Source organism: Lepidothrix coronata, unplaced genomic scaffold (assembly GCF_001604755.1).
Source record: "Lepidothrix coronata isolate B3197 unplaced genomic scaffold, Lepidothrix_coronata-1.0 Scaffold3, whole genome shotgun sequence".
Lineage (NCBI taxonomy): Eukaryota > Metazoa > Chordata > Aves > Passeriformes > Pipridae > Lepidothrix > Lepidothrix coronata.
In genome coordinates this window covers 10,064,902-10,090,624 of record NW_016690183.1, presented here as the reverse complement: position 1 = coordinate 10,090,624, position 25,723 = coordinate 10,064,902, and the positions used below count along the sequence as shown (strand labels likewise).

Genomic DNA, 25,723 nt, shown 5'->3' with positions numbered 1-25,723 from the left:
TAAGGCAGATGATTGATGGAACATCACTTTGAATTTTGATGACATAGTAGTTCCTGTTCTTGTAAGGACAGGAAGTTCTTTATTTTGTGACATTATTAATATTATTATTATTATTGAGGGTTTTTTGTATGTGTGTATTAGCTTGTTGTAAAATGCTTCAGACAAAGTATTGAAAAGAGGGTTTTAAATTTATAAGGAAGGTGATTTTTGAAGGCTGACAAACACATTTCACAAGCTTAGGAGGATAAATTACTTTTTTTTTTATCTTTTTGTGCTATGCTCATGTAGGCTATATAACATAGGACAGCTTCCCTCATGTGATCTGTCCCACTGGATGCTTTCATTCAAGTGTTTCATTCACCTTGCTTCCACTTCTAAGCTTTCCTACTTTTGTATGGTCAAATTTCATTTGTGCACCTCTGTAGCATAGCTTGCTAAGACTGAGTGTTGGAGGATATGTTCACTGCCTGCTCTTCATGTGTAATGAAGACTATGTCTGTTCGGGTCTTTCTGGGAAAGTTTTCCTCATCCCTCTAGGAGGAAAGAATGTCTTTCATTTGAATGCTTTAGATAACATATTCTGAGGGACTGAGATAAGACTTTTCTTACTGGAGCTAATAGTTTCAAAAACTTGGTCTCAGCGTTCCTTCCATGAGGAGAGTAAACCTTGATAGGTCAACTTTTTCAAATGATATCAAAAAATCTAATGAAAGATGCTGCATGTCCTTTGTAATGTTGCTACTCACATGTCAGCTTGCTTTTAGTAGTCTTAAAGTTCACTTAAATGAGACAAGTGAAGTAAATTAGTCTTTACTTCACAAGATCAAAAGTTAACAGTGGCAAAAAAAGAACAGAATCTCTTAAAGGTCTCTCTTCTCCTGTAGCCTGAAATACTTTCAACAGTAGCTATTTTGGAACACTTGCTTTTCCTCCATCTGGGCAGCTCTGCCAGTGGGTGCTTCAGTGTTGTTAAGAGGTTCTTTGCCATGTAACCTGAGCAGAGTTGGCAGTAAAAGTCCCTGTCACTAATCTGCACTGGGCCAGCAAAAATCACACTTCACCAAGTGAGTAGGAAGGTAACTAAAGGATGGACACATAAGTATACACAAACATGGAGGCTGCGGGGCATTTACTGGTGGCAGATGATTTGTGCTGCCAGGCTTCTGGCTCATGTTAAATGCAGAAATTGTATTGAGGATCTGGGGGAAAAAAAGCTGGAGCTGAGAAGGCTGATCTGCTCTCCTGGTTGGTTTTTTTTCTTCTTTTTGTTTTGTTGGGTCTTACAGTAGAATCATTATAAGCTTAGAGGTGGTAAAAAGACTGATTCAGCATCTCCATAGTTTCTGGGAACGTGATTGACATAATAGCGTATATTATGTTCAGTTTATAATCTTCAGTTTAAGTAAAGAGCACTATTAAAAATACTAAATTTCTGTTTCCCATTGGTTTCCTTCTCTGAATTGTGAGCACTCTTTGCATATTTTCTTCAGCTGTGCTGTGTGAGCAGTGAGTTTTGTAGAAAATCCTTGTCACTGAAGTTTAGCTGGTCCCTATTTAGCTGACACTTTAAAGTCTTAATTTAAAGTATTTTACTCATACTTCATTGACTGTTTTAATTACCTGTAGCTTTTCCCTGTTTAGATGGGTTCAGAGTGTATGTTCAAGTGTGAAAACACTGATATTTCATTCTTTATGAGTGAACAAATCAAAAAGTTATTTAAATTATATTTCTTTTAAAGATGATCTGGAAAGGATTTTAAATTACATTGGTGTCTCTTTTCCTTTGGAATGTACTAGTACCCAGAAGACTCTTTTATAAGAAAAATTTGCCTTGTACTGTTTTCTGGAGTGTTTTTTTGGAATGATGGCATTTAAGAATGAACATTATACTCTCTTTACAGCTACATTGTAGGATTGTGGAGTTGGATGTCTTTATTTCTATTTCTTCAGTGGCAATTAGTCATTACCACTTTGTAAGTATTAGCCAAAGCAGGGTTAAAGCTGGTTAAATTGGTCTTCCATTTGTATTTGTTGGCTTCCAGTGCCTTGTCTCTTAACTAATTCATTAACCACATCACACTTTCTTAAGCCAGACCAGCTACAGTTTTATCTGTAAATTGTGGGTGGAAAATGAAGGCTTGAAAGATATTTTTCATACATACATGAAAGACTTCTCTCTTTAATCTTGTGTGTTATGTGAAGGCAAGTGCTGCAGAACTCAGTTGAGAATTACAGGTTGTTTATTTGGAGAGATACTTTGCACGCCTTCACTGTTGAAACATTGCTCTTGTTTCCGTGTTCTTGCCATTTTAAAGTTCCTCCTCATAACAACACTAGTGTTTTATGTGCCAAAGTGTGTGGTGAGCAGCAGTTCTGTTTTGGGACTGTGCTTCCCTCTGCTTGTCACAGTGCTGCCTCCTGCGCTGGGCCGCTGGGCTGCCCTTCTGACTGACACCAAGGCTCGGAGCATCTCATTATTTCTTCTGAGTCATCCTCAAGGAGCAGTCTCCAATATACCGAATTTTCTGTCTTACTCATCGGTGTTGTGAGATATTGGTTCTGAATCTCACTGAATTATTGATATGGGTCAGAACCAACTCACCGTCAGTGTGTGTGTGCGTGTGGAGAAGAGCTGGGCCTAGACCTGCAGGTCCGTGGTAAGGCCTGCACATAAGGCCTCTGAGGGCACAGGGCAGACAGAGCCAGAAGAACTGCACCAGACGTGGCTGAGCCCATGCAGAGCCCGTAGCATCACTGAAGGTGGTGCAGCCGGGCTGTCAGTGAAGGCAGACCTGCCTGGTAGCCCACCCACACCAAGCCCCTGGAACCTGTGACTGCCTGCAGCACACCTCACTCTGGCTTGGAAGGCACTGACTGGATATCCTTTCTGGGAGGGAAAACTGTAAATACAAGAGACTCCATGTGAGCTCTCTCTCTGTGTCTCTCCTCTCCTGCAACCTGAACCAGATGAACCATCAGATCTTGTTGGTAACCATTTTTCCTCTCTCTCCTTCTCTCTTTCTTCTTTCTTTACTCTTTTAATCCCTTTTCTTCTTTTACTCTTTTTCCTTCTCTTGTGGGTAACTTAGAACCAATGAATGGGGTTTTACTAAAGCTGGTATATTGATTGTTTTTAGTGAGGGTTTTCTGTGGCATGGGTGTTTGTGCTGGGTGTTTTAGTGAAATACTTTTTCTTGGTTGTATTTTACTCCTGTAAAATCTTTTGTCAAAATATCTTATTTTCCTCACTAAATTAAAAGAATTTCTCTTAGAGTAGAGTGTGTAACTCTTTCTCTGGACGCTAATTAGAGGTTATAACGAACCAAAAGGCTTTTAAAAAGTCTTCAGTAAAATGGAACCACTCTGGGCAGCTTATGGCTTAAAATCCGGAGTGTAACAGATGTGGTGCTCCTTTTCTCTGCACAAGTAAACTCCTTTAAGTGTTCACTTCTCCCAAATGGGTATTTCACATTGTCTTCCTTTGTAACTTAGTTAAGCCTTCTCTGGGCTCCAGTTTGAGAAGCTGGCATCAGAAGTAGTTAGAATATGGTACAGCAGGCTAGTAATGCTTTTTTGGACAGTGTCCTGCCTTGTCCTGCTTTCATGCCTCTTTGTAGCACCTTCTGTGGTCCCTCCCTAGAGGAAAGGAACCTGCATGGGTGTCTTTTGATATAAGCTAGATTTCAAGAGGAATTTATAATAGAGTTCTCTTTAAATAAAGTAAGCTCTTGCAGAAATGGAACAGCGGAGAAAAAAATTTAAATCCAAAACTTTTGAGTACAATGTGCAAATAATAGTGCAATACAGATAAGACAGCTATAATTCTTTTACAGAGTATATTAAATCTATGTTTATGATCAATGTAAGAGATAAAACAAGATACACGTTGGTTAAAAACTGAGTCAGTAGGTGAGGTGGTGTGAGAAATCTTTGAAAATATATTTCTAAACTGAATTAAGAAAGTTTCATAGATCTGCAGATGATTTCATCATGAACAAAAATTCAGTGCAAGAAAAACTCTTTGAAGTTTAATTTATGAAGGATTACTGTATACAAAGCAGACTATTGCTAATACAGATTATTCATTTCTGTGGAAAGCAGAAGATGTGTTTGCTGGTTGAGATGAAGCTGTCTTTCTTACAACAGCCTGTGGACAGCGTGGATTGCTCTTTACTCTTCTAAAATTTAGCAGTTCTAAAGTTTTCTGGTGGTTGTAAGTCTTACCTAAGTGAAGTGAATCTTGGCATAAACTTTGTATAACTTTTGTGAATCTGTGGCTTAATCATTTTTGGGCTAAAGCCTAAGAAAAGTTATGACTGAAAAATCTTCAGTGTCCACAGAATTAATAGGTTAGATGTAATGGTACTAAATGGGGAGAGATACTTTCACAGTGTAGGTAACTTACTTGGGGGAATATATTATCTCAAAAAAGAAAATAGAAGCCTTGCTTTCATCTGCATGTTTGTTAGGCAAGCTTACCTGTGTTGACAGGCAAAAAGTTTAATGAAAACTGGATTTTTTAGTGGAGGCGAGAACTGAAGATTAAAATTTTGTAGGAACAGCACAGCTTTATTTATTGCCTGCTTAGGTCCCACGGCATTGTTTATGTATCCTAGCCTAAAGTTCTGGTGGACAATGTTTTGGGTACTGCTCATATAGGTTTCACTAATAAACTGAGTGACACAGTTCTGTATGTATCTCATTGTGAGGTTTTTTAAGTCACAAATAACTTTTTTTTCCTTAACTCCAGGCAAAACAGGGCCAACAGTCTCACAAAGTTATTTGTTTTGTTCTTTTCAGTGATGTATTGGCACTGCCTATTTTCAAACAGGAAGATTCCAGCCTTCCACAAGAAAATGAGACCAAACATCCACCCTTCCAGTATGTTATGTGTGCTGCAACATCTCCAGCAGTAAAATTATATGATGAAACTCTCACATACTTGAATCAAGGTTGGTATACACATGTGAAGGCAGCTTGTGGTGCAGGTCTAAAACTGGAATGGTGTTTCATGTTTTGATACATGTATATATGTATATCCAAAATGAATGTATGTAAAAAATTAGGTTGGATGCCTTACTAGTAGTCTTGTTTTTTGTTTAGCTTGTAGGCTCATGTGTGTTGTTACTTCCCCTTTAGAGTCTGGTGGGGTTTGGTTTGGTTTGTTTCTTCCTGCTGTGTGCTGCCCCTCTCCATCTCCCACATCCCTCAATAAAATCAAGCCAATAGAGCTTTTAGAAGACAGATTTCAGGTAGTAATAGCTTAAAATACAGGATTAATTTTGCATTCCTGTTTAGACTTGATCGATAGTTGCAAGTTAGTTGGATATTTGCATAAGATACACACAAACAACCCTCAAAAGTCATAATAAATGTTACAGTATCAATCCCTGAACAAAAAGTGTTGCACAACAGAGGCCACTGTAATTGTTCTTAAATTAGCTATGCATATCTGCCCAGAACAGTGTTATGTTTGAAATACAAACACAAGTGCAGCTACCTTTGTACATTCCTTTGGAGTTTGTATGCATTTCACTATTGTCCCTCGACATGTATCAGAAATTAACTAGATAAATACTTCACCTGAATCATGCTGGGTTTTTTTCCTCATAGCCTGTGGTTAATTTGCATGCAGACTTGAGGTTTTTTGTTGTAGAGAGGGCCCTGACTGCTGGGTAAAATAATCTGAATGTAGTCATTGCCATTGCCTCCCTCACCTCTGGAAATTCCATTGAAGTCCTAAGTTTAATCAACTAGTATTCTGAACTCAAAATCATTTCTTATTTGTTTTAGTCCATATCAGTAGCTTTGTACCCTCTCACCCCTCCATCCCTCTCCTCTGGCTCTAATGCTTTAGGATCACTATTCCTAGATTTAGTTCAGCTTTCTTTTCCTTGTGGGTGTTGACTCGAAATCTCTACAGACTGCACTGTAATTAGTAGAGCACAAGGCGGTGGACTGAAGGAAGAAAGTGCTTGCTATCTTCCTTCTGAGAAGAGCTTGCTATTTAAGTGACAGTATCTGAAATGACTGTAAGTGTTTCTTCTGCCTTTGAAAATCTTTTTTAATATAAAGATTTCATTGACAAAGAAATTTTGCTGGTTTTTGATGTCCTCAGTAACTTTTCCTGGTGTTGAAAAATGAGAGCGTTGGTATACCTTTTTGTAAATAAATATTGGAAGAAAAAAACCAGTTGGCCAACTTCCTTTCTGTGCTAGTACTTCAGAAAGACAGTATATTTACTGCCTAGGTTAAGACCTTTTCATAAAAATTTCTCTATTAACTGTAAGCACATATGTATGTATATATGTAAAAATGTGTATCTTGGGATAGTTTTGAGACATGACATCTTTCCTAGTGAAGCCAGCCTAAAATAAGGATTGGTTTGCAACACTGAGTTGTGCTGATACATGTTTGTGTAATGAGTTGGATTAAGTCCTCTAGAAAATGAACAATTTAAATCCCCATCGCTTCAGTTATCTGGTTTCTAGTTTGCCCCCATTAGCAGGCTGTGTCTGGTTTAAGTAATTTTCAGGATTTCAAATACCCTCTTTAATTTCATCAGCAGTTGTCTTAGTTTCCAGACTTGGGAATATCAGAAGCAATGGCAAAATTTGGCCTGTTAAACTGTGGTGTCATTCCCTAAGGCAGTACTTAAGCAAGTCCTGACTTTACCCTCTGTCAGTAAGTATTTTAATGAGAATAGCAAGGAGTGTAGTTCAGAGTTCATCTGGCTGATGCTCTTAGTCATATGATTTAGTTTTAGGTGGTGCTATGAGGAGCGGGGTGTTGGACTCAATCCCTGTGGGTCCCTTCCAACTCAGAATATTCTGTGAGCTAATGGAATGTTTAAGATGATCAGGTGTTCAGCTAAAGTTGATTCTAGAGGTTCAGATGTTGGAGTGGTGATGGTTGATTGTTCAGAGGTTTCCAGGGTTCTTACTGACTATGAAATCTCTTAGATGAGTCCATTGAGAATGCATGTTGGAGTTGTGGGACAATGTTTTGAGTTGGTTGTTGTTCAGCTTGAGGTATATCAAATAACAGAAGGGGTATGGAAGAGAATTGCTTTTGAAGGGGGAGGTTTCCTTTAGGTTGGCTTGCACAGTGTGCGGCTTGGCTTGAAGTTCTGTGAGTGCAAGGAACTGCTTGGGAGAGATGGGATCAAGCTTGGAAAGGGGAGCAAAAAGGTATCCTTGCCAGCCTGATGGGTGACTTGGTAAAGAGGGCTTTGAAGTAGGAACAGTGGGGGAGGGAGAGAGTGACCAGGAGTACTTGAGACAGTGATGGACATGGTTGATGAGCAGAGGGGGCCTGGAATGATGTGCAAAAATGGAACACAGCATCAAAAAAGGGTCTCCTTCAGCATTTGGATGTAAGCAAACCTCTAAAGCATCATTATGAGGACACCCCAAAACCCTTTCTGGTAAACCAGCATGGCATCTGAAGTGCATCAGTAGTGCAAGCAGCGTAGCAGGTAGTGCTTTTCACAGTTCCAGAGCAGCTACATGTCCAAAACTCCAGAATGGAGTTTACCTACTCCTTTGTCTTGAAAACCTCCCGAGTTATTCTTACATTTTTCAAGTCAGGTATTCCTTGATTTTGACCTTTACCAAATTTTCAGTCTTAATACTGTTACTTTGTACCTAAAAAAGGTTAACTACACTTGTTGAGGAAGCAATCAGAATTTTTTTCTTCACCCACCTCGCTCAAAGAAAATGATGAAAAAGAACAGAGAAATACTTGCAGAAGTTTTAATAGTACTAGATTTTAAAAAGTGCTGACTATAAATATCTGTGAGTAAAATAACACTGGTAATTGAACAAATCTCCCTGACAGAAGAAAGTTTTCTTCCTCTTAAATATAGGAGGAGAAATTTTCTATTATTTACCCAGCTGCACTAGGTTTATCTAATTTTTATATGAATTTATGTCATCAATGACTATATCAATGTTCACATGCTGTTAGGGTAAAGACAGCCTGTACATGTGTAGAGTATCTACAGAAATGTACTAATTGTGTTACAGCAAAAAAAAAAAACCTGAGGTGGTCCACAGCTGGAGGTAACTTTGGTCTATGAAACACTGAAAGGAGGTGAAGAAATCATTTGCTTGTTTACAAGGGTATTACCTTGTAGGGCAAGTCAAAATGTCTTTTAAGTGTGCTATACACTGGAGCATAAAGGTAGTTTGGAGGGCAGTGTAGAAGGTGATGAATTTACTGCATTTGATCTTGGTGAACATGTTGAAATTTATTTTGTCCTATATTTTAATTACGGAAATGTGATTTTTGCAAATGAATATATGCTGCTCACATTAGAAGAAAAAAAATGCCTGTGGTTCAAATAGATTACTTCAAACTTTCCCTCTTTTGAAGCACAACAGTTTATCAGGTTCACAGGAAATATCGGTTTGTCCATACCAGTTTGATGTAAACCCTAACTGTCCCTTTTAAAGGCTTATTTCTGAAGTCATACAAAGCCTAAAAATCATACAAAGGCAGCAAGTACATGGACAAAATTAAACATGGGAGAATAGTATTTATGTTGTGGGAAAAGTATAAAAACTGTGCAAGAGTTTGTTTTGGAAGACCAGTTAATGGTTCTCAGTATGTTGCCTTTCATCATTTTTTTGAAAAAGTAAAGGAATTCAGCTTTGAATTTTTTTTTCTTAAAAAAATATAGAAACAAGTACTTACACTTCATGCAAAATGAGATACTTAAACCTTGAAAGTATCTGTAGTTTTAAAAGGACCGAAAAGTTTCATTTTTTTCCGTTAATTTCCATGCTGTGAAGTGCACATTGCTGTGAAGATCTCAAACACAAGTTTCAAGTACTGGTATTGTTGCAAACTGTGAATTTTAGTTTAACTGCATTAAACACAAAATAGCTTCGTGCTCTGACTCTTTCACTGATACGGTTGTTTTTCTCTTTGAAGGTCAGTCCTATGAGATACGGATGCTAGATAATCGGAAAGCTGGAGACATACCAGAGATCAATGGAAAACTGGTGAAGGTGAATTTAAGTTCTCTAGCTAGTGTTACTAACAGACCAGAGACTGTATTCTGTGGATTTTTCTTTCTGCCGTCACTAGGTATTTGTTCAGAATGTGTGGACCAGTGATATTTACAAATAAAAACATGGGAATATAAATACCCAGTGCATATCACAGTTGTGTGTACTGAAGACCTGAGTATTTTTTGCAAAGCTTAAGATAGTTGTTTCTAAGATTGTATCCAGCATCTTCTGAGCCATTACATTGTCTGTTTCAAGTGATTAGGAGAGGTAGGAGGAAGCTGGAAGAGCATTTAGACAGAAGTGGAGGTATTGTGAGCATGTTTCTTAATAGGGGTGATGGGGAATACCTGGAGCCAACCTGTGGTTTTTGCATCAGTGGGATATTGAAGATATATCCATAGGAAAATGGATCTCTCTAATTTTGCTGTTCGTTGAGCAGTTTATTCCACAGCTGAGCTCCTTTTCCCAGTTGCAGATTTGTCTCCTTGTGCTTAATGTTAGCAGAAGGTACTGTGGATCTGAGTATGAAGTACAAGAATGAGACAGACTAAAAAATTACCAATCCATGGTACAGATTATTAAAAGAAGTGATGAAGGGGAAGGGTTTGGATTTTTCTTTTCAGCATCTGATGATTGATTTTATTGAATTATCTGAAAAGTCTTATTCAGATATTAGGAAAGAAGGGAAAAATGTGAATTAAAGTCACATTGAAAGTGGTGCTGATAAATGCACTGGAACAGTGTGCCTGTGGAAGGCTGAATCTTTACATGTCAACTTTAGGCTGTATAATTTGTGAACTTTGGCTTGCTTATATAGCCCTATGGCTTGTTCTTATTTGTCTGTGGGATAGTTGTTCAGAGATCATTTCAGGAATGGTTAAGCATGAGCATAAAACTGGGATTTGTGAGTTATGTAATTAAACTTTTTACAACCTGGCATGGTGACTTGCTGCAGTAAGCATGTGGAATATTTGCACCCTTAGGTGCTATTTCCTTGTAGCCTTGGGGTATCTCTCTGGTGTAATTTTCTAGGTTTATATATGGGTGATGAGTCATTTGGTAGGTAGAATAGGACAAAGCAGTGTAAAAGTTTAAAAAAGTAAATTTTACCATAGCAAGGTGTTGTAATGCTGCATCAATTAACTTTTTGTTTTGGCCACTCAAATACTGGAATCCCAGTACTTTACCAAAGAAGGCATTTCATGCTGGTGGAGGTGGCTGCAAATATTTCCAAGTTCCAAACTTGCCAGTTTGCAGTGCAAAAGGAGTGGTATGTTTGTGTGTTATCTTTGAAATAAACCCAAGGAAATGCAATAAAGAGACACTCCATTTAAAAGTTCTTGGGTTTTGTGGACTCTTTTGGCTGCTGTTAATACAGGGAAGACTGTAGAATAATGAAAAAAATGATGCAAACATGTCTGTACTCTGTTTGTTGGGTAGCAATTAATGTGTGCAGTATTTCCCCCCCCCATATGTAACAAATTGTTTGGTATGTGCACTCATACATTTAGCAGTACCAAAACTGGTCACAAATTGTTAGATAATTGCTTCTACCTGAATATAGTTGCTCATGTTGTAGTTGTTTTAGATTAATATTTCAGATAGAGTAGTTGGGAAAGTTTGGAAGGGTTTTTTATCTCTTCTTTCTATTAATTAAAATCATAGATTGTAAATATGCTTATAAATACTAGGAAGGGAGTTTATTTTATTTCCTAGAATGTACCACAAAAAATCATAGCATTTCCACTGAAAAAATGGTCAGTAATATTCACCACTTTTTTTGTGTTGCATTCTAAAATAATTTGATGTTGCCTAGACAGCGTTGATACTGTGCTGTCAGTGTTGCTCAGTTTGCTGCATGTAATTCATAGTGACCTTTAGAATATGCAATGAGATGGAATTCTCTCTTGCATTTTTTACCACATTTTCAAGTATCTCCTGCTCAGTTCTATTTCTGTGTTCTGGAATATTTTGGGATCCTGATGGTTGCCAAATTTTTTGCTGTAAACATGTATTTATCAGCACTGTGGCTTTTTTGAACTGTTTTAGAGCTTTATCTTCAGGCTGTTTCTATATGTGCAGTAACTTGTGGGTCATCAGATCCTTGTTTTCTTCTTTATTAGAGTATTATAAGAGTTGTGTTCCATGACAGAAGATTGCAATATACAGAGCACCAGCAGCTGGAAGGCTGGAAGTGGAACCGCCCTGGGGACAGACTTCTTGACTTAGGTATAATTGTTTATGTTGGTTGCCACTGTATGAAATTCAGTTCTCAAATTGAAGTTGATCATGTTCATATTTATACTGGAGCTGGTGATAAAGGACAGACCAGTTTTTCTGGATTCTGCTTTCTCATCATGTGTATTTTGAATATAAATGTTCTTACCACTGTCACATTCCTTTAAAGCTATAAGAAGTGCTATAAAAGTAAGATAGCAACTCTACGACCTTACACATTTAATAATCTTTCTAATTTTGATTACTAAATGTTACAGTAATTAGGTGAACACAGACAAAAGTAACTTCTAGTAGATTGTGAAAATGTCGCCAACATGGTTTCTGTACTTTGCGTAACTTGATCACTTTTGGTGCGTAACTTGGGATGGCAGCAGGGGAGGAGAACCAAAAAACACCCAAAACCTTGAGTACTTTGTATGTTGAATCTACTAAGTTCTTCATATCCTAGGAAACTGTTTCTGGGCTTATGCCAAGCCACCAAAGCCCACATTTTTCCACCCTGCCTTGTGTATGTTTATGGTAACCTTTTTTACAATTTATTTATAGTGTTTTCTTGCAATATGATTAATTTGATATATATGCTGCTTATTTTAATAGATATTCCAATGTCTGTTGGAGTCATTGATATCAAGACAAATCCAAGCCAGCTCAATGCAGTTGAATTTTTATGGGATCCAACAAAATGTACATCTGCTTTTATTCAGGTTTGAAACTTTATTTGACTGGATGTCTGTGTTTGGTGCCTTTCAGGTCACAACCAGTAGTATATTTGCACTACAAAGCATCTCAGTTTCTTAATTGTGAGATGGCCATTAAATACCATCTTTGTGAAAAAACACAAAGGTTCATAGTTCTATTAAGGTCTCTAGTAAGGTTTTTCAATTTACTTTGAGTTTATAGAAAAATAGATAAAAAGCTTTCAAAAAACTCTTTGAAGAAAGCTGTCATAGTTAAAAAATATTTAGTTATAAGAAGTATATGAATTAACTAATATCCCTCTCAATAACTCTCATTACTACTTTTTTTTTTCAAGTGAGAAGCTCACGTGCCTGGTGGTGGGCTTAAGCAGAATCCTGGCTTGAGGATACAAAATGAAAAGTATTGTCTTAAAAAATGAGGGGTTTAAATCAGATATTCAGTTTCTTACTATATCAATAGGCTTCCTTGTATTAGGAATTTTATTATTTGTGTATTTAATATTCAGAGCAACTGAACATTCTTTGTTTGGGAATTATTAATATGGAATGTTCAGATTTGCATTGGGATTTTTACCTTTTGTCTCAGATCTGGTTTTATTATAAAAAGGTATAGGTATAAAGTTTGAGATAGCAGTGTTTCTTGCTGAGGCTGTCAAAATAGGTTAAATTCCATATTGTCAATAAATTAATTTTGATCTAGTATAATAAAAGATACTTTTTTTAGTAGGAGTTACATAATTAATAAAATGTAGTCTCCTTGAAGAAGTACGAGATAAATTATTGAATATTTTTGTTTATGCGCTTCCTTAGAAGTGGTAACAGACTGAAAATGGAACTGATACATATTATGCAAGTACAGTTCACTCATTCTAAAGACTCACTTAAAATTCCATAAGGAAGCAAAAAAAAATTGGGAGCACTGTCCAGTGAGATTCATCATAACTCCTTCTGTTGCACTGATTTTCTCCTTAGATATCTTTTAAGGGAATTTCTAGCTTATAAATCCACGTTTCATTCTGATGTCGCACCTGAGGCAATTCCATACTGATTTAAAGGCCTGTGGACTTTATTTATAGAGTTGGGCATATTTGAAAATACCCTGACATGAGGGTGCATGAGATGAGAAACTCTTCTAGTCAGTGACCTTTTATAGCTTTGCTAATATTTATTGCAAGGAACTGTATGTGATGTTTGTGACATGTAATAAAATTTATGTCTGGAATGCTTCTGAGGGTTGTTTTTGTTTGGTCATGGTTTCCTTTCAGGTACATTGTATCAGCACTGAATTTACCCCTCGTAAACACGGAGGAGAGAAAGGAGTTCCTTTTAGGATTCAGGTTGACACTTTTAAACAGACTGAAAATGGAGAATATACAGATCATCTGCATTCAGCTAGTTGTCAAATCAAAGTTTTTAAGGTAACAGCAGAAAACAGATCCTTAAGTCTCTCAGAAGTTCTCATAAAGATGCAGAACATCATGATGTTACTGCTTGACTTCTGAGATCAGATTTCAATAATAAAACCATTTTCCACTTGCATTCTTGTTCATTTATAGCCCAAAGGAGCAGACAGAAAACAGAAAACAGACAGAGAAAAGATGGAAAAGCGAACTGCACATGAAAAAGAGAAGTATCAGCCTTCATATGACACCACAGTTCTTACAGAGGTAACAAAATAAAATTGCATCTGCTGACTCAGGAGAAAATACATAGATACAGCATGTTGCTTAGCTGCAGTCTTGGAAGGGTTGGGGAAGAATCAGTTCTACATAAAGATAAGCTTTTTATTTGACAAATTTGTCCAGTGAGCAGCAACATTAAATTTTAAGCTATTGTTTGGTAAACTTGCATTTAGATACTCGATAGATTCTTGTATTAAACCACACTAAGATTGAATGCTGTCTGACTGACTGTACTGAACCCTCAAGACTTTTGATAGAGATCCAAAAATCTTGCATATGAAAAGCAAAAACAAAAAAAAAAGAGGGGGGACTCTTAGAACTTAATTACCAAATTTGAGCTTCAAAGTCTGTTTTACGGAGATTACTGAGTTTAAGGCCAGAGCCTCAGTAGGTTTTTGCATTTTCTCTTAATTTAAACATCAGTGAGTTCTATGCGGTTTTCTGAATATTTCAGAAGTTTTTAAAAGGCTTTTAGATCTTTCCTCACTGTATAATGAAAAGAAATTGATCCACATCTTTGGTGTTTGTCCAGATGAGGCTTGAGCCTATAATTGAAGATGCAGTTGAACATGAGCAGAAAAAGTCCAGCAAGCGGACTTTGCCAGCAGACTACGGTGATTCTCTGGCAAAGCGAGGCAGTGTAAGGGACTTCTGCTTACCTTTTGATTATGCAAGATACCTTGTGCAGTGTTAGATATAGGAGAAACTTCCATTATATTAAGTAAAAATATTTTGATTGCTGTGTCTTAATTTTATTCACTTTTATGTGTACCAATTACTCCATGTTTGTTTTCAGCAAAGGAATCCTTCCTAAATCTAACACTTAAACTGTTGCAGAGGGACTGTGTAACTTAAAAGTCAAGAGCTTTCAGTTTATGTGACTTTAAATGAAATAGCTTTTTGCTTTCCTAAATGTATGTAATTAGTGGAAGTAAGAACAGTGAAATTTAGTGGTTTGTCCCTGTTTTTACTTACATTCAACAAAAGTTTTCATGTACATCAGTATTTTTTAAAGTGCCATGTGTTGTAGATGGTTGTTACTGATGTTTTCCTTTAGCCATACTGTGCTCCAGGGAGGTTTAATGCAGCTCAGAAGAGTGTCCGTTCATCTTCCTGAAGTGTTACATTAACCCTGTATGTTTACCCCAAAAGGAAGCTAACATACATCCCCTGCCCTCCCTAATGTATGTGCTCTGTAGTCGTCCTGTCAGGGGTTAGCATTTTAGAGCTCTTAAATGCTGTTCCTTAAGGTGAATATCATTAAGACCTTACATGTTTGAAAGAAACAATCCTGCATCTTTCATTTAGCAAGTTTGAATGTCATTTAATAACATGGCTGTGAAAGACAGTTATTTGACTGTTCTTTGAACAGGCACACTGTGCTGATTGCAATTTCCTGCCAGTGCTTAGGCAATGACTGTCTGACTCCTGTCCCTCAGACATAACTTGGTTTGTATTTCTGATGTGTGAAAGTGATGTATAAGGTTTTATATTTCGGTTATAAAATACTTCAGAATATGCCTCTTCTTTATAAACCATGTAACGAGTGACAGGGAACAAGCAGTATTAGATAGGTTCTTTGAAGGATTCATGAGTGGTTTTTTTGTGTTGTGCACCCTGAAACTATTGTAGGTCCTAAGCTGCCTGAATTTACTTTCTACTGTTCTTGGCTGTTGGGTTGGGTTGGTTTTGTTTTGTTTTTGATTTTTCTTTTAAGGCACACTTTAAGGATTTTTTGGCACCGTGTTCTTTTATTAGTTTCAGCTGGCCCTGGGGTAGAAGCAGGACAAAACAGGATTTTATCACTTTCACTTATAAAGCATCTTTTGAAGCTGGTCTTTGAGGGATTTCTGTGTTATTCTTTACCCTATGCTCTCTTCTCCTTCTGTTGTAATTTCATTGAATGATTGTTGCTTATAGGAAGAATAATAGAGAAAAGTATTTTTAAAAAAATTAAACAAATTCATTGTCCAGAGTAGAACATGCTGTAGCTAAATGATACCTGGAAATTGTCTAACCTTTTCTTGACAATCCCTTGAAATACTAAGCTTCTATGAATGGAAGCATTGCTTTAATTGTACAGAAAAAAAGCTGAGGTACTGGACTTCTAATGCCTTTCCCAAAGCACATAAAGAACAATGACCCACAGGCTATTTTGAATAACAGGTATGCACAGCTTTCCAATTCTCTTAATTGTGCAGCTGACTTTTCCTGGTTTGCATTTGCCCTTAATAAAATGTTGTCTTGAGATAATTCGGTGAGTTTGTTCAGACCATTTGGAATTTTATCCATGTAGAATGAAATCCTTTCAGCCTTGCTTACTTGGTTTTGTTTGCAGATTTAACACATGATATTTCCATCATTACAATGATTTTTATCATTAGCAAAATTATTAAAAATCAACAAACCCGTAAAAAATACCAAGAAACACTATTTTTGCTGTATTCATAGTGGTACCTTGGTAATTGCTACACACTCACTAAACATTGTGTTTAGCTATATAAGTTGAATGTAAACTTGTTTTCTTGATCAATAAAAGGAATATCTGATTTATATCTTGAAGGCCAACTCATCAGGCATTTTTCTCTTGTCACCAGACAGTCTCATTCTTGGGGGCCCTCTAAATATGGACAGGGATGATACATGTTTCTACTTAGAGCAATTCTGTCCTTGCAAATCTCTCTTCCCAAACTTGGCCATCAGAAGCTTTGGCTGTTACCAGACTTCCCTCATACATGTAGATCAGATGTTCTGTACAGTTGTGAAAGAGGGGCTTAGACACAAAAAGTGAAAGCCTGTTTCCATACACTGGTTTACATATTACGTATGATGTACCTTTTTACTTCAGATGTCCTGGGAACTGTAGCTCCATTACAGAAAAACAGTATTGTTTGGAGTGTGTTTTTCTTGATGCAGTCAGGAGTGCTGGCTGTTACTTAGCCAGTGGTGCTTCCTAGGTGCCCAGAAATAGTTCTGTTACCTTTTCTTGAATTCTGCAAATTAATATGGATACAATCTATAGTTCTCTTCCTTTTTAAAGGTGTGTATTCTTATCTTCTGCTTACACCTAACCTGTTATATAGGCTGTCTTTTGTATTCCTTTTTGCATCTCATTTTGTGTGTTGTTTTTTTTTATTCTGCCCCTCCAAGGTTCTGTTGTTCTATTTGTTGGATATTTCTATTTTTTTCTTTCTTTTTTTCTTCCTCTCCCCTAAATGATTACTTCCAGATGAGTCATAATCAGATTTGGACATATCAATTTCTCACTGTGTTTCCTTCAGAAAACATTGAATCTAATATGTTTCCTTCCAATTTAATTTGTATGGGATTATAACACAATGCAAGGAGTTGAGTGAAGCTTCATTTCTGAACAGCCATTCTGCTCTTTCCTAAGAACCAGAGGGTTTTCTCTAATTACCATAACCCATCTTTTCTTTATCACTCATTTTCATAGCAGTGCCATCTAGGTATGCTTTTCCATTACTTCTCTTAATTCACCTGATGTATCAAAATTCAGTGCATTTATTGCAGTTTCTGCAGTGTTTATTTCAGTATTTTCCAAACAGACACATAGTTAAACTGCTTGTTAAGATTCTTTTTTTATGCTATGGAGCATTGACTTTCTCTTTAGATATATGTGCTGGTTTAAAAGTAAACCAGTGGGACAAATGAACCCAACTCGAGAGATTACAAGTCACTTACAATTTACTAAAAAGGTTACAATAAATGCAATAATACAGAGAAAAACTGGTTTTAACCCCCAAAGACAGATGTATAACCCCGAACCCTGGGACAAGAACAGAACAGTGTGCATTAGCCCCTGTGCTGAGCACCACGTGGTCCCCCTGGGTGCAAAGTAAAAGGAAAGGAAACCTGTTGGTCCAGATGACGGTCGCAGTTCCGTTGAGTAATGATCACAGTCTTATCCAGAGTTGAAGTTCTGGTCCTCCTCTGGATCCAACGAGTGGGACCAGAAGTCCCAAAACCCCAAGATTATATATGCTCAGGTTCAGGTGGGAATGTCCAGAACCTCCCCCAGGGTGGGGATTTTAACTCTGTGACTCTGTGAGTCAAAGGATATTTTTGGAGTCTTTGATAGTGTAGGTCATTGCAGCTGCCTATTATGCCAGTCCAATATGGCCCATTAGCAAAGATGACCCCTCAGGCTGGGTATGAAGGTGCTAATGCCTCCCCGAGGTGTGAAGACAAAGAAACCCTCACAGGGTTTCTTTAACACCCAACTTGTAGCCTGAGCTGTCAGGGTGCCCTGGGCAGCTGCTGCAAATGATCCATTATTAACAGTCCATCAGAAATGACACAGAGGGTGTAGAATACACAGTTTTGGTTATACCCACATAGTGATAAACTGGTCCCAGCCCCATAACTAGGACAATATAAAAGGCTACAAACTCAACACTCTTTTCTGGACCTCAGAGGGGATGTTTATTTACAGATGACCTTCATTCAGGAACCGTTTTGTGAAGGAGGCACTTTGTGTTTCCTCTCTCCTGATATATAGAAGATAGTGGTTATGTGAGGAAGAAGAGAAAAATCCCACCAGATTCTTTCATTCTCCTGCTTTGAATTTGGAAAAATAGGCAAATTTGGATTGTGGTAGTTAGGTCTTTGTACTTTTTTCTGTCTGCAGTATCTTAGTTGATTTTTATATTAGCGTATAGTATATGTCATGAGCTAGAATATATAAACTACAATTTGACTAAATTTGGTCAAATGGTATTTTTTTGCAGATAGAGGTGGTTATAGAGCCCATGGAAGTTAGAAGACTTCCTGATATAGGCCTTGAAATTAATTAGTATATTAAGTTTTGGACATGAAATATTGGAGCAGAAGTTAAATATTTTCTGTAAGTGACTTAAATTTAGAATATAAAATCTTCTAGAGGCTACATGAAGCGGGAAGTGGAGCTGGAACAAAACTAATTTAGTAACATGAGCATAGTATTTATTCAGTTTCAACATCTATACTTTGTGTAGCAGTATCAGCATACACCATACGTAATGTGGGTGACTTCACATTTTGGGAATGACTTCTTCTGCGCTCATAACAATTAAGTCTGTATGCACAGAAGTTTTTTGCTTTTGCTGGCAACTGTGTTGGTTTGGGGCAAACCCCCTGTATTTTATAGGTTTGTTGAAAAAGCTGTATACCATGTATGAGAAGATTGATGCTCTTTGCTTTCTAAAGATGATTCTGTCTGCTCAAGTATAGTAAGTCTAACTTGGAGAACAAATTAGACTTACCATATTTTTTTTTCATGTTTATTTGGCATTTGAATATAGTATAGAGTTCTTTGTCAAGGTTCAGTTTGAAAAAAAGGCATAAATTTGGGCATATTCCAGTAGATTGGAAGTAGGAAGGGGAAGGACATTGAACAGTGGCTTAGAATTGCTTGAGATTTTGCAATTCCTCAGAAGCTAGGAACATTCTGAGTTTAGGTGCTATATATACTGAATCTGGAAAGTCATTCTGTCGTTCTTAGAAAGATTTGTTATCTTCTCTTTAAATCAGTAAAACCATTGCTCAACACTTCATAACTTCATTCATGGCCTATACAGAAGGCTGTTAAAGATTTGAAAGGAAAATAGTTTTCTCCTTCTCATTAATTAATCTACATTTGGAAATCAGACAGTTTATGGAGTACAGTTGTATCAGTAGTATTGTATCAGTGTACTAGTAATGGAGGGCAATTAGTCTTGAGACCTCAAACACCTGATCTCTGGAAATTCAGCAGTGTATATTTTTTTGTGTATTGTAGGTAAAGGTATAATGCCAGTCTTATTTCTATTTTGTGATGACTTTTTACAGAGTTGAATGCTTCCTTGTGACAGAATGACACTTTTCTCCTGGTTTTGCGTTCACTGGCCAGGGACTTCCGTATTAGTATCATTATCTTGCTTTATGTCCTTTGCTTAACTCAGTTTTGCCTTAGAAATAAGAGAAATATCCTGACTGATCAGAGGACAAGTCCGTGAAGTCCAGTGTTCTGTGCCCCACAGTGGGAATGGCAGGTGCTGTTTCAGGGAAGCCCTGCCACTTTCTCTGATCCATTCTCCTTATAACCACCCACTCCCCCTAGAATCCAGAATCATCGTGCAGGATGTTAGAAAGCACGTCTGCTCAGTCTTTTTAGTGTTACTGGATTTGATGCCCAGGCATTTGCCTAATTGTCTTTCTGAACCTGTGGGTTTGTGAAGCATAGGGCAGTTGTGCATGGAAGTGATTCCGAAAGCATAATCAGCTCAGCTTGGGTTAATTGCTGGAAGACTTTTTTTGTTCCTTGAACCTTTCAGAATTAAGTATCTCAGTGTTCAAATACTCGTTTTTCCCTCCACAACCTGTAAGACAGAAGAAAGGAGAACGGAGCCAATAGACGTGTTGCAGTAGTATATCACTTACTACTGCTTTTTTTTTCTTTTTAACCAACTGATTCAGTCTCAGTGGATAGATAGTGATGTTTTTGCTGGAAGAGGAGACTAGGTAGGAAAATGTATTTATGGGAGAAGAGAGGCTACTTGCTTTTTGGGTTGGCATTCTGTTTCTCTAAATACTTAAAATTTGCTTCTTCCTGGATTTAAACTCAGAGTTCTGTTGTGAAGAACTTCAGCTGGTTTGAAGGACAGAAACATTACTTGCAGTACCTGCCTTGGGAAATGCCTCAAAAGACATTCTCTGGCACCAGTGTATTCTTTGCTGACCCTGAATTTAAATATATGGTGAATAGAATCTTGTAAGGGAATGGTGGCTAAGGATATAGAGCTTGCATCTGTGTGTCCACATAAACATCTTAGGTTAAAATATAGGGAGAGAATGTCAGAAAATTAAAGAATATTAATAGCTCTTTCAAAATATTTCAGAAGAACCAAGTTAACATTATTATGTTGAGCTTTTATTTCAACTTATGGCTTTGGACCACATAATTAGGGAATGAAGGCCTTTTGTAACTACGTATGTGGTGTAATACATCATCTTTGATATTAACATAAAAAGTGAGCTTGAGAAGAGAAACAACAGATGGGAATGTACAGAATAGGAGGAAGAACATGTCATCCTACAAGGTCATAGAGGAGCGTGCTTTGTGTGGGGGGCACTGTTTGTAGGCTGAAGGGTGGCTTTTACTGCATAATCAAAGGCTGTGTATACAGTAGGTAGCAAAAATGCTGGTTTGAATCAAATCTCAGACAGATAAAGAATGTTCCTAATTTTTAAGCTATTTGCATGCAAGACTTAGTTTTTTTAAATTCTGTGCACTGTGCTGGGGAACTTGCCATCTTAACTCTGACAACCGAAGACTGGAGTCCAGCACAGAAATGTTGTTGCCTCTCTTAGAGAAGATGGCAGCTGGTTGGTGTTACACTTGTTTACTGTTTACCCTGGATGGCAGAAAGATCTTTCAGCACAAAATTGTTGAAATAAGTTTGCATTGATGTTAGTTCATACTTATTCTCCTCCCTCCTCCTCTTCCCTGCTACAAGGCTATGATATAACTCTGGAAATTCCTTACAAAGTATTTAGCTGGTGCATGATAAGCATATCAGAAATCTTTGTTGTTTTAACAGGCATGGTCTTAGCTTACCTCATCTTGGGCTACTTGCTTGTTTTAATCATGTCTTCAAAGATACCAAATTGTGTTTTTTGTTCTTCTTTAAAATACTGGATTTTCAATACTATCAGAAGCACTAAAGGTAGCCTTGTTTTGAAGGGCTTAATCATCATGGTTTAAAAAAATACCCAAAAAAAACCTGACAAAATTTGACAGCTGGCTTATCTTATCCTTGTGATGACTTAAATTTGTGTAAAAACTTCTAGTTTACCAAGCAGTTCAGAGAAATCAGTCCATGTAAGTAAACATATTTTAGTCCTGCTGTAAATGAATAAAAAATTTGAAATTAACAAAAATTTATACTGAAAATTCCATGTGTATTTAATTGCTCTCAGGGCAGGTACATTTATTCACAAGATAAAATCTAGCTTCATAGCTTTACTTACTATTACCGAGCACCTATTGTCGTGTCCTGATACCTGCAGTTTAAACAGCCCTTTCATCCCGCAGGATGAAAGAAGTTTTCCAGCAGGTGGCTGGGGGTTGGTTGGCTTTGTTTTAGACTGAATAATCTGTACAGGTCTTTTGTCAGTTTCATAAATAATACCCTAATTTTTTTAAACAGAAGACAGTATAACTAGGAGTCTTCATGAAAGAACAAGATAGAACTGATTTTTACCTGGAATATCTGCATGTAATGTGTGGGATAGAGGGAATCTCGATTTGGAATTGCAAATCGGAATACTCGGTGGATAAAATCCTGGCTTTAAATGAAACAAGTGTGCATCAGAGTAAAGAATGTATTGTCAAGAGAAACTCAAGTTTTAATTCTTTATCTTCAGTGCTCACCGTGGCCTGATACTCCTACAACATTTGTAAACAACAGTCCTACTCCTGCTCCAACTTTTACCTCTGCTCAGCATAATACCTACAGTGTCCCAGACAGGTAGGTTTCTATTCTGTACCCCAATTAAAGATAGCATTTTAAAATCAGGCTTATTCAAAAGGGTTTTCTGAGTAAATGCAACTACGTTCTGGTTCCATGGGGAGTTGAAAGATCATTTTGACCTATATATTCATTCTTTAGTATGATACTTGTATCATTTGGTTCAGTTATAAGGTTATTACTTCTGCATCACCATTTTTGTTTCTTCCTATATGTTTTTAAAAACAACTTCTTGTCCTTTGTCATATAGCAAATACTTTACCTTTTAACTATTTTAATTTAGTCCTTGCCTATGGAAACTGTTTTTAGCTTTTTTCATTAAGAACAGTTCATTCCCCTCATACACAGTTAATATAATCTGTACGAAAAAAACCCCAGCAATTCACAAGCATTTCAACAAAAATTGCATTGGTAACATTTTATATTGAGTCATTAATTAAACTATTATAACCAAATTTGCATTTGATCCAAGAATGATTTACAGTGGTATTGTCTGGTCTGTTTACTGGTTTTTGTCTGCCTTGTATTTTACTAATTCTTCCTCAGTCACCCTTCTAAGGCAGTGAAGTGGCCATGTAACCTCCCTTGAGTGTTGGTAAATCTGCTTCTCCAGTACATAAAGGATATATAAAATAGGAACCAGATCACTTCCATACTGAAGTGGGATGATCTTTCTCTTGAGTTTAGCAAGTTTCAGTCTACGTGGTGTTTAATATGTCTTTCACCTGTGATATTTATTGTTTTGGGAATTTCAAGTTATTTTTCAACAAAGCTTAAGTATTTTGGTCCATAAAATTCTAGTAATACTTTTCTTTTTGTTTTTTAATCTGTAGCAATTCTTCCTCCCCAAATCATCAAGGAGATGGAACCTCTCAAGGATCAGGAGATGTGAGTGTTTGCTTTCTGATACTGATCATGGCTGTATTTGTATAGTTGTATCAGAACACTTGATTTATACTCTATTAATAGGTACTGAGGAAGTGTTTAACTGAGGGAAATTTTTAAATGGCTTGGGGTCTGTTGGTTTTGGTTTTTTTAGTATCCAAATTATCATATCCAATCTTGTTTCTTACAGCAGCTTCATCCTTCGGCCACAATCCAGGAAACTCAGCAATGGTTGCTCAAGAATAGGTTCTCAACCTATACAAGGCTTTTTTCAAATTTCTCAGGTATCTGTAGTTTACTTTTTTCTTTCTTGGTGTTAATGAGCAAGTTCTGTGTTGGAAAATAATTCTCTAAGAACAATATGGTATACATATTTATTTACTGATTTGCTTATTAAATAGCAATGCAGTTTCCACTTGTGTTTCTGGACACAAGACATGGCAATAGATGCACTATGTGGGGCTGTGTTTTGTTGTTTGCTTCTTCAGTGTTGCATGTAATTGTGCAGAGGGTGGGATGACACTACACACCATAAATAAAATTCATTTTCTGTTTTCTTTGGAGACACATGATGAATGATGCCAGCTCTCTGCCTCTTGCCTTAGCTCGTGCTTCAGTCAGGATTCCCTTTGTACCAGACTTTTTCCCTGGTCAAGGGAAGGTTTATTCTTCTGCTACTGGTTAGTTTTTGATCTGTGCTTCTTGTATTATGGTTGCTAAGCTTTTTCAATAAACTTCAGTACCAAATTCTGACCAAGGCTCTTGGAAAACTTTTCTTCTTCATCATTATCATAATAAAAGTCAAATACTACCTGGCTGGTTTTTCTTTGAAGCAAGAGTATGTGGCTTTTATTATACTACTTCAGGTGTGAGCATTTTTTGATTACAGTATTTAAGGGCCATGATAAATTATTTGTGCTGGCTTTTACCTGTGCATTCCTAGATAGTTTGTGGAGTATTTTCACAAATAAAGATTTTTTTTTTCCTGTTTTCCCACTCATCTATTACAGTGACTGATTTTTCAGATGGTTGATTTCTTCATCGACACCTATGTTGCTTCTCAGAAGAAACTTCCATTTTGTTTTTAGATCTCCTTAGTATCTCTGAGGCTTCCTTTTCTAAAGTAAATCTTCAGGGAAGCAGTTGTTTTCACAGATCATTAATTTGCAGCATCTTTTAAAAAAAACCAAACAAAAACCAAAACTGATTTTGGATGGAAGTATCCCACAGCCTGGACTTGCCCCAAGTTGCTGATGTACTGATTTGTCCACACTGCTTTAGTTATGCCAGCCTTTTAGCAGCATTACGTGAGTGCATTGTTATAACTTAAGTGCACAGAGGACATGAGGAATGAGTCGAGTGCCTGGGATAATTCACTGAGTGAAAAGCCATCGAATATCTTTGCTCTGTATTTTGCATGTGTTCAAAACACACTGAGCTGGGTGCCAGCAAAAACCATTGTTTGTCTACAGAACAGTCGTCTGTCTCTACAGAAATTGTGTGCCTTGCAGACTCGTACTGTTTCAAAGATGTGAACACTATAAAGTGTAACTATCCACCTCTGGAAAACAGGTCAATGTTATTTAGCACTCACTAGTGCCTATTTTGAATTTTACTTAGTCCTGTTTGCTAGATTCCATTTTTATCATGGTGAAGTTTGTTGTCATTGGTTGAAATGAACATAAATTTATTTTAAAAAATGTTTTTATGCAAAATAATCATTAAATCCTCATGTATTTCTCCAGGTGCTGATTTATTAAAGCTGACAAGAGAAGATCTGGTACAAATCTGTGGTCCAGCTGATGGAATTCGGCTGTATAATGCACTGAAATCCAGGTAATAGGCTGATGGTGAGGTTGTTGGGTGGTGTTCTGTCATTTCCTACAGATGGGGAATTCCAGAATTGGGAGAGTTGGGAAGTTAGTTCAGGATGGACCTTGATGCCTGTGTGAGCTGCCTCAGGAACTGGCAGCAAGACGTTTAAAAATTACCTCCTGTGTACGCCTCCAGGGCAGAGCCAGGAGAGATGCAGGTGGGCCCTGCCGATTTCCTGATACAGATGGATTTGTTGCCAAGACACAAAACTTGTCATTCAGGGGAGCTTAGAACAACCTGAGGCTTTTTGAGGTTACAGGCTATTGAGTGCTAACACAGACAGCATCCCAGGTGTGTGTCTGATTCTGTCTGAAGTGGGTATTTCTTAACTGTTGACCTTTTCAGCAGATAGCTTGTTGTTGCTCAGTAGTTGTGTTCCAGAATTACAACAAGCAGCATCCTGATGAACTCTTAATTGATTGAAATGTTGTTTAAATGCAGAAACATCTGAGAGACCACTTATCTTTATATTAATATAATTTTTTGGGGTCAGTGAAAGAAAACATGTCGAGTGCACTGTTAGCATAACAAATCTATCAGTTTCTGTATTTCCAGGGCACGTAGGCTTTTCTCTGACGTGATTTCCTTGAACTGCAGGTCTATTAGGCCCCGTTTAACAATCTACGTGTGTCAGGAGCCATTACGGAGCATACAACTGGAAAGACAAGATACAGGCAATGGTGAGAGCAGCAACGGTGCAATATACGGTACGGTGCACAGCGGCCTCTCTGCACACCATTCCCTGTCTTAAAGGTCTAAAACAAGATAGATGGGAAGGAAAAAAGCAGTGAAGAGGCTGAGTTTCTGTTTCTGGTGTACAG

The 25,723-nt window shown here is 37.2% G+C and overlaps 1 protein-coding gene across 6 annotated transcripts in view; it reads left to right on the top strand.

Annotated features, from left to right (window-relative positions):
• The window catches only part of UBP1 (upstream binding protein 1 (LBP-1a)), a 52,147-nt gene that overhangs the window by 21,777 nt on the left and 4,647 nt on the right, over positions 1-25,723 (top strand). For 2 of the 6 annotated variants that reach the window (XM_017820967.1, XM_017820991.1), the window contains 12 exons: positions 4,801-4,952; positions 8,938-9,014; positions 11,141-11,246; positions 11,853-11,959; positions 13,219-13,371; positions 13,510-13,620; positions 14,168-14,275; positions 22,039-22,142; positions 22,976-23,030; positions 23,218-23,311; positions 24,773-24,863; positions 25,500-25,609. In XM_017820967.1, the coding sequence (XP_017676456.1) occupies positions 4,801-4,952; positions 8,938-9,014; positions 11,141-11,246; positions 11,853-11,959; positions 13,219-13,371; positions 13,510-13,620; positions 14,168-14,275; positions 22,039-22,142; positions 22,976-23,030; positions 23,218-23,311; positions 24,773-24,863; positions 25,500-25,609 (1,268 nt within the window). The remainder of the gene's footprint in view (positions 1-4,800; positions 4,953-8,937; positions 9,015-11,140; positions 11,247-11,852; positions 11,960-13,218; positions 13,372-13,509; positions 13,621-14,167; positions 14,276-22,038; positions 22,143-22,975; positions 23,031-23,217; positions 23,312-24,772; positions 24,864-25,499; positions 25,610-25,723) is intronic. The other 4 variants (XM_017820999.1, XM_017821008.1, XM_017820974.1 and 1 more) reach the window with 3 other exon arrangements.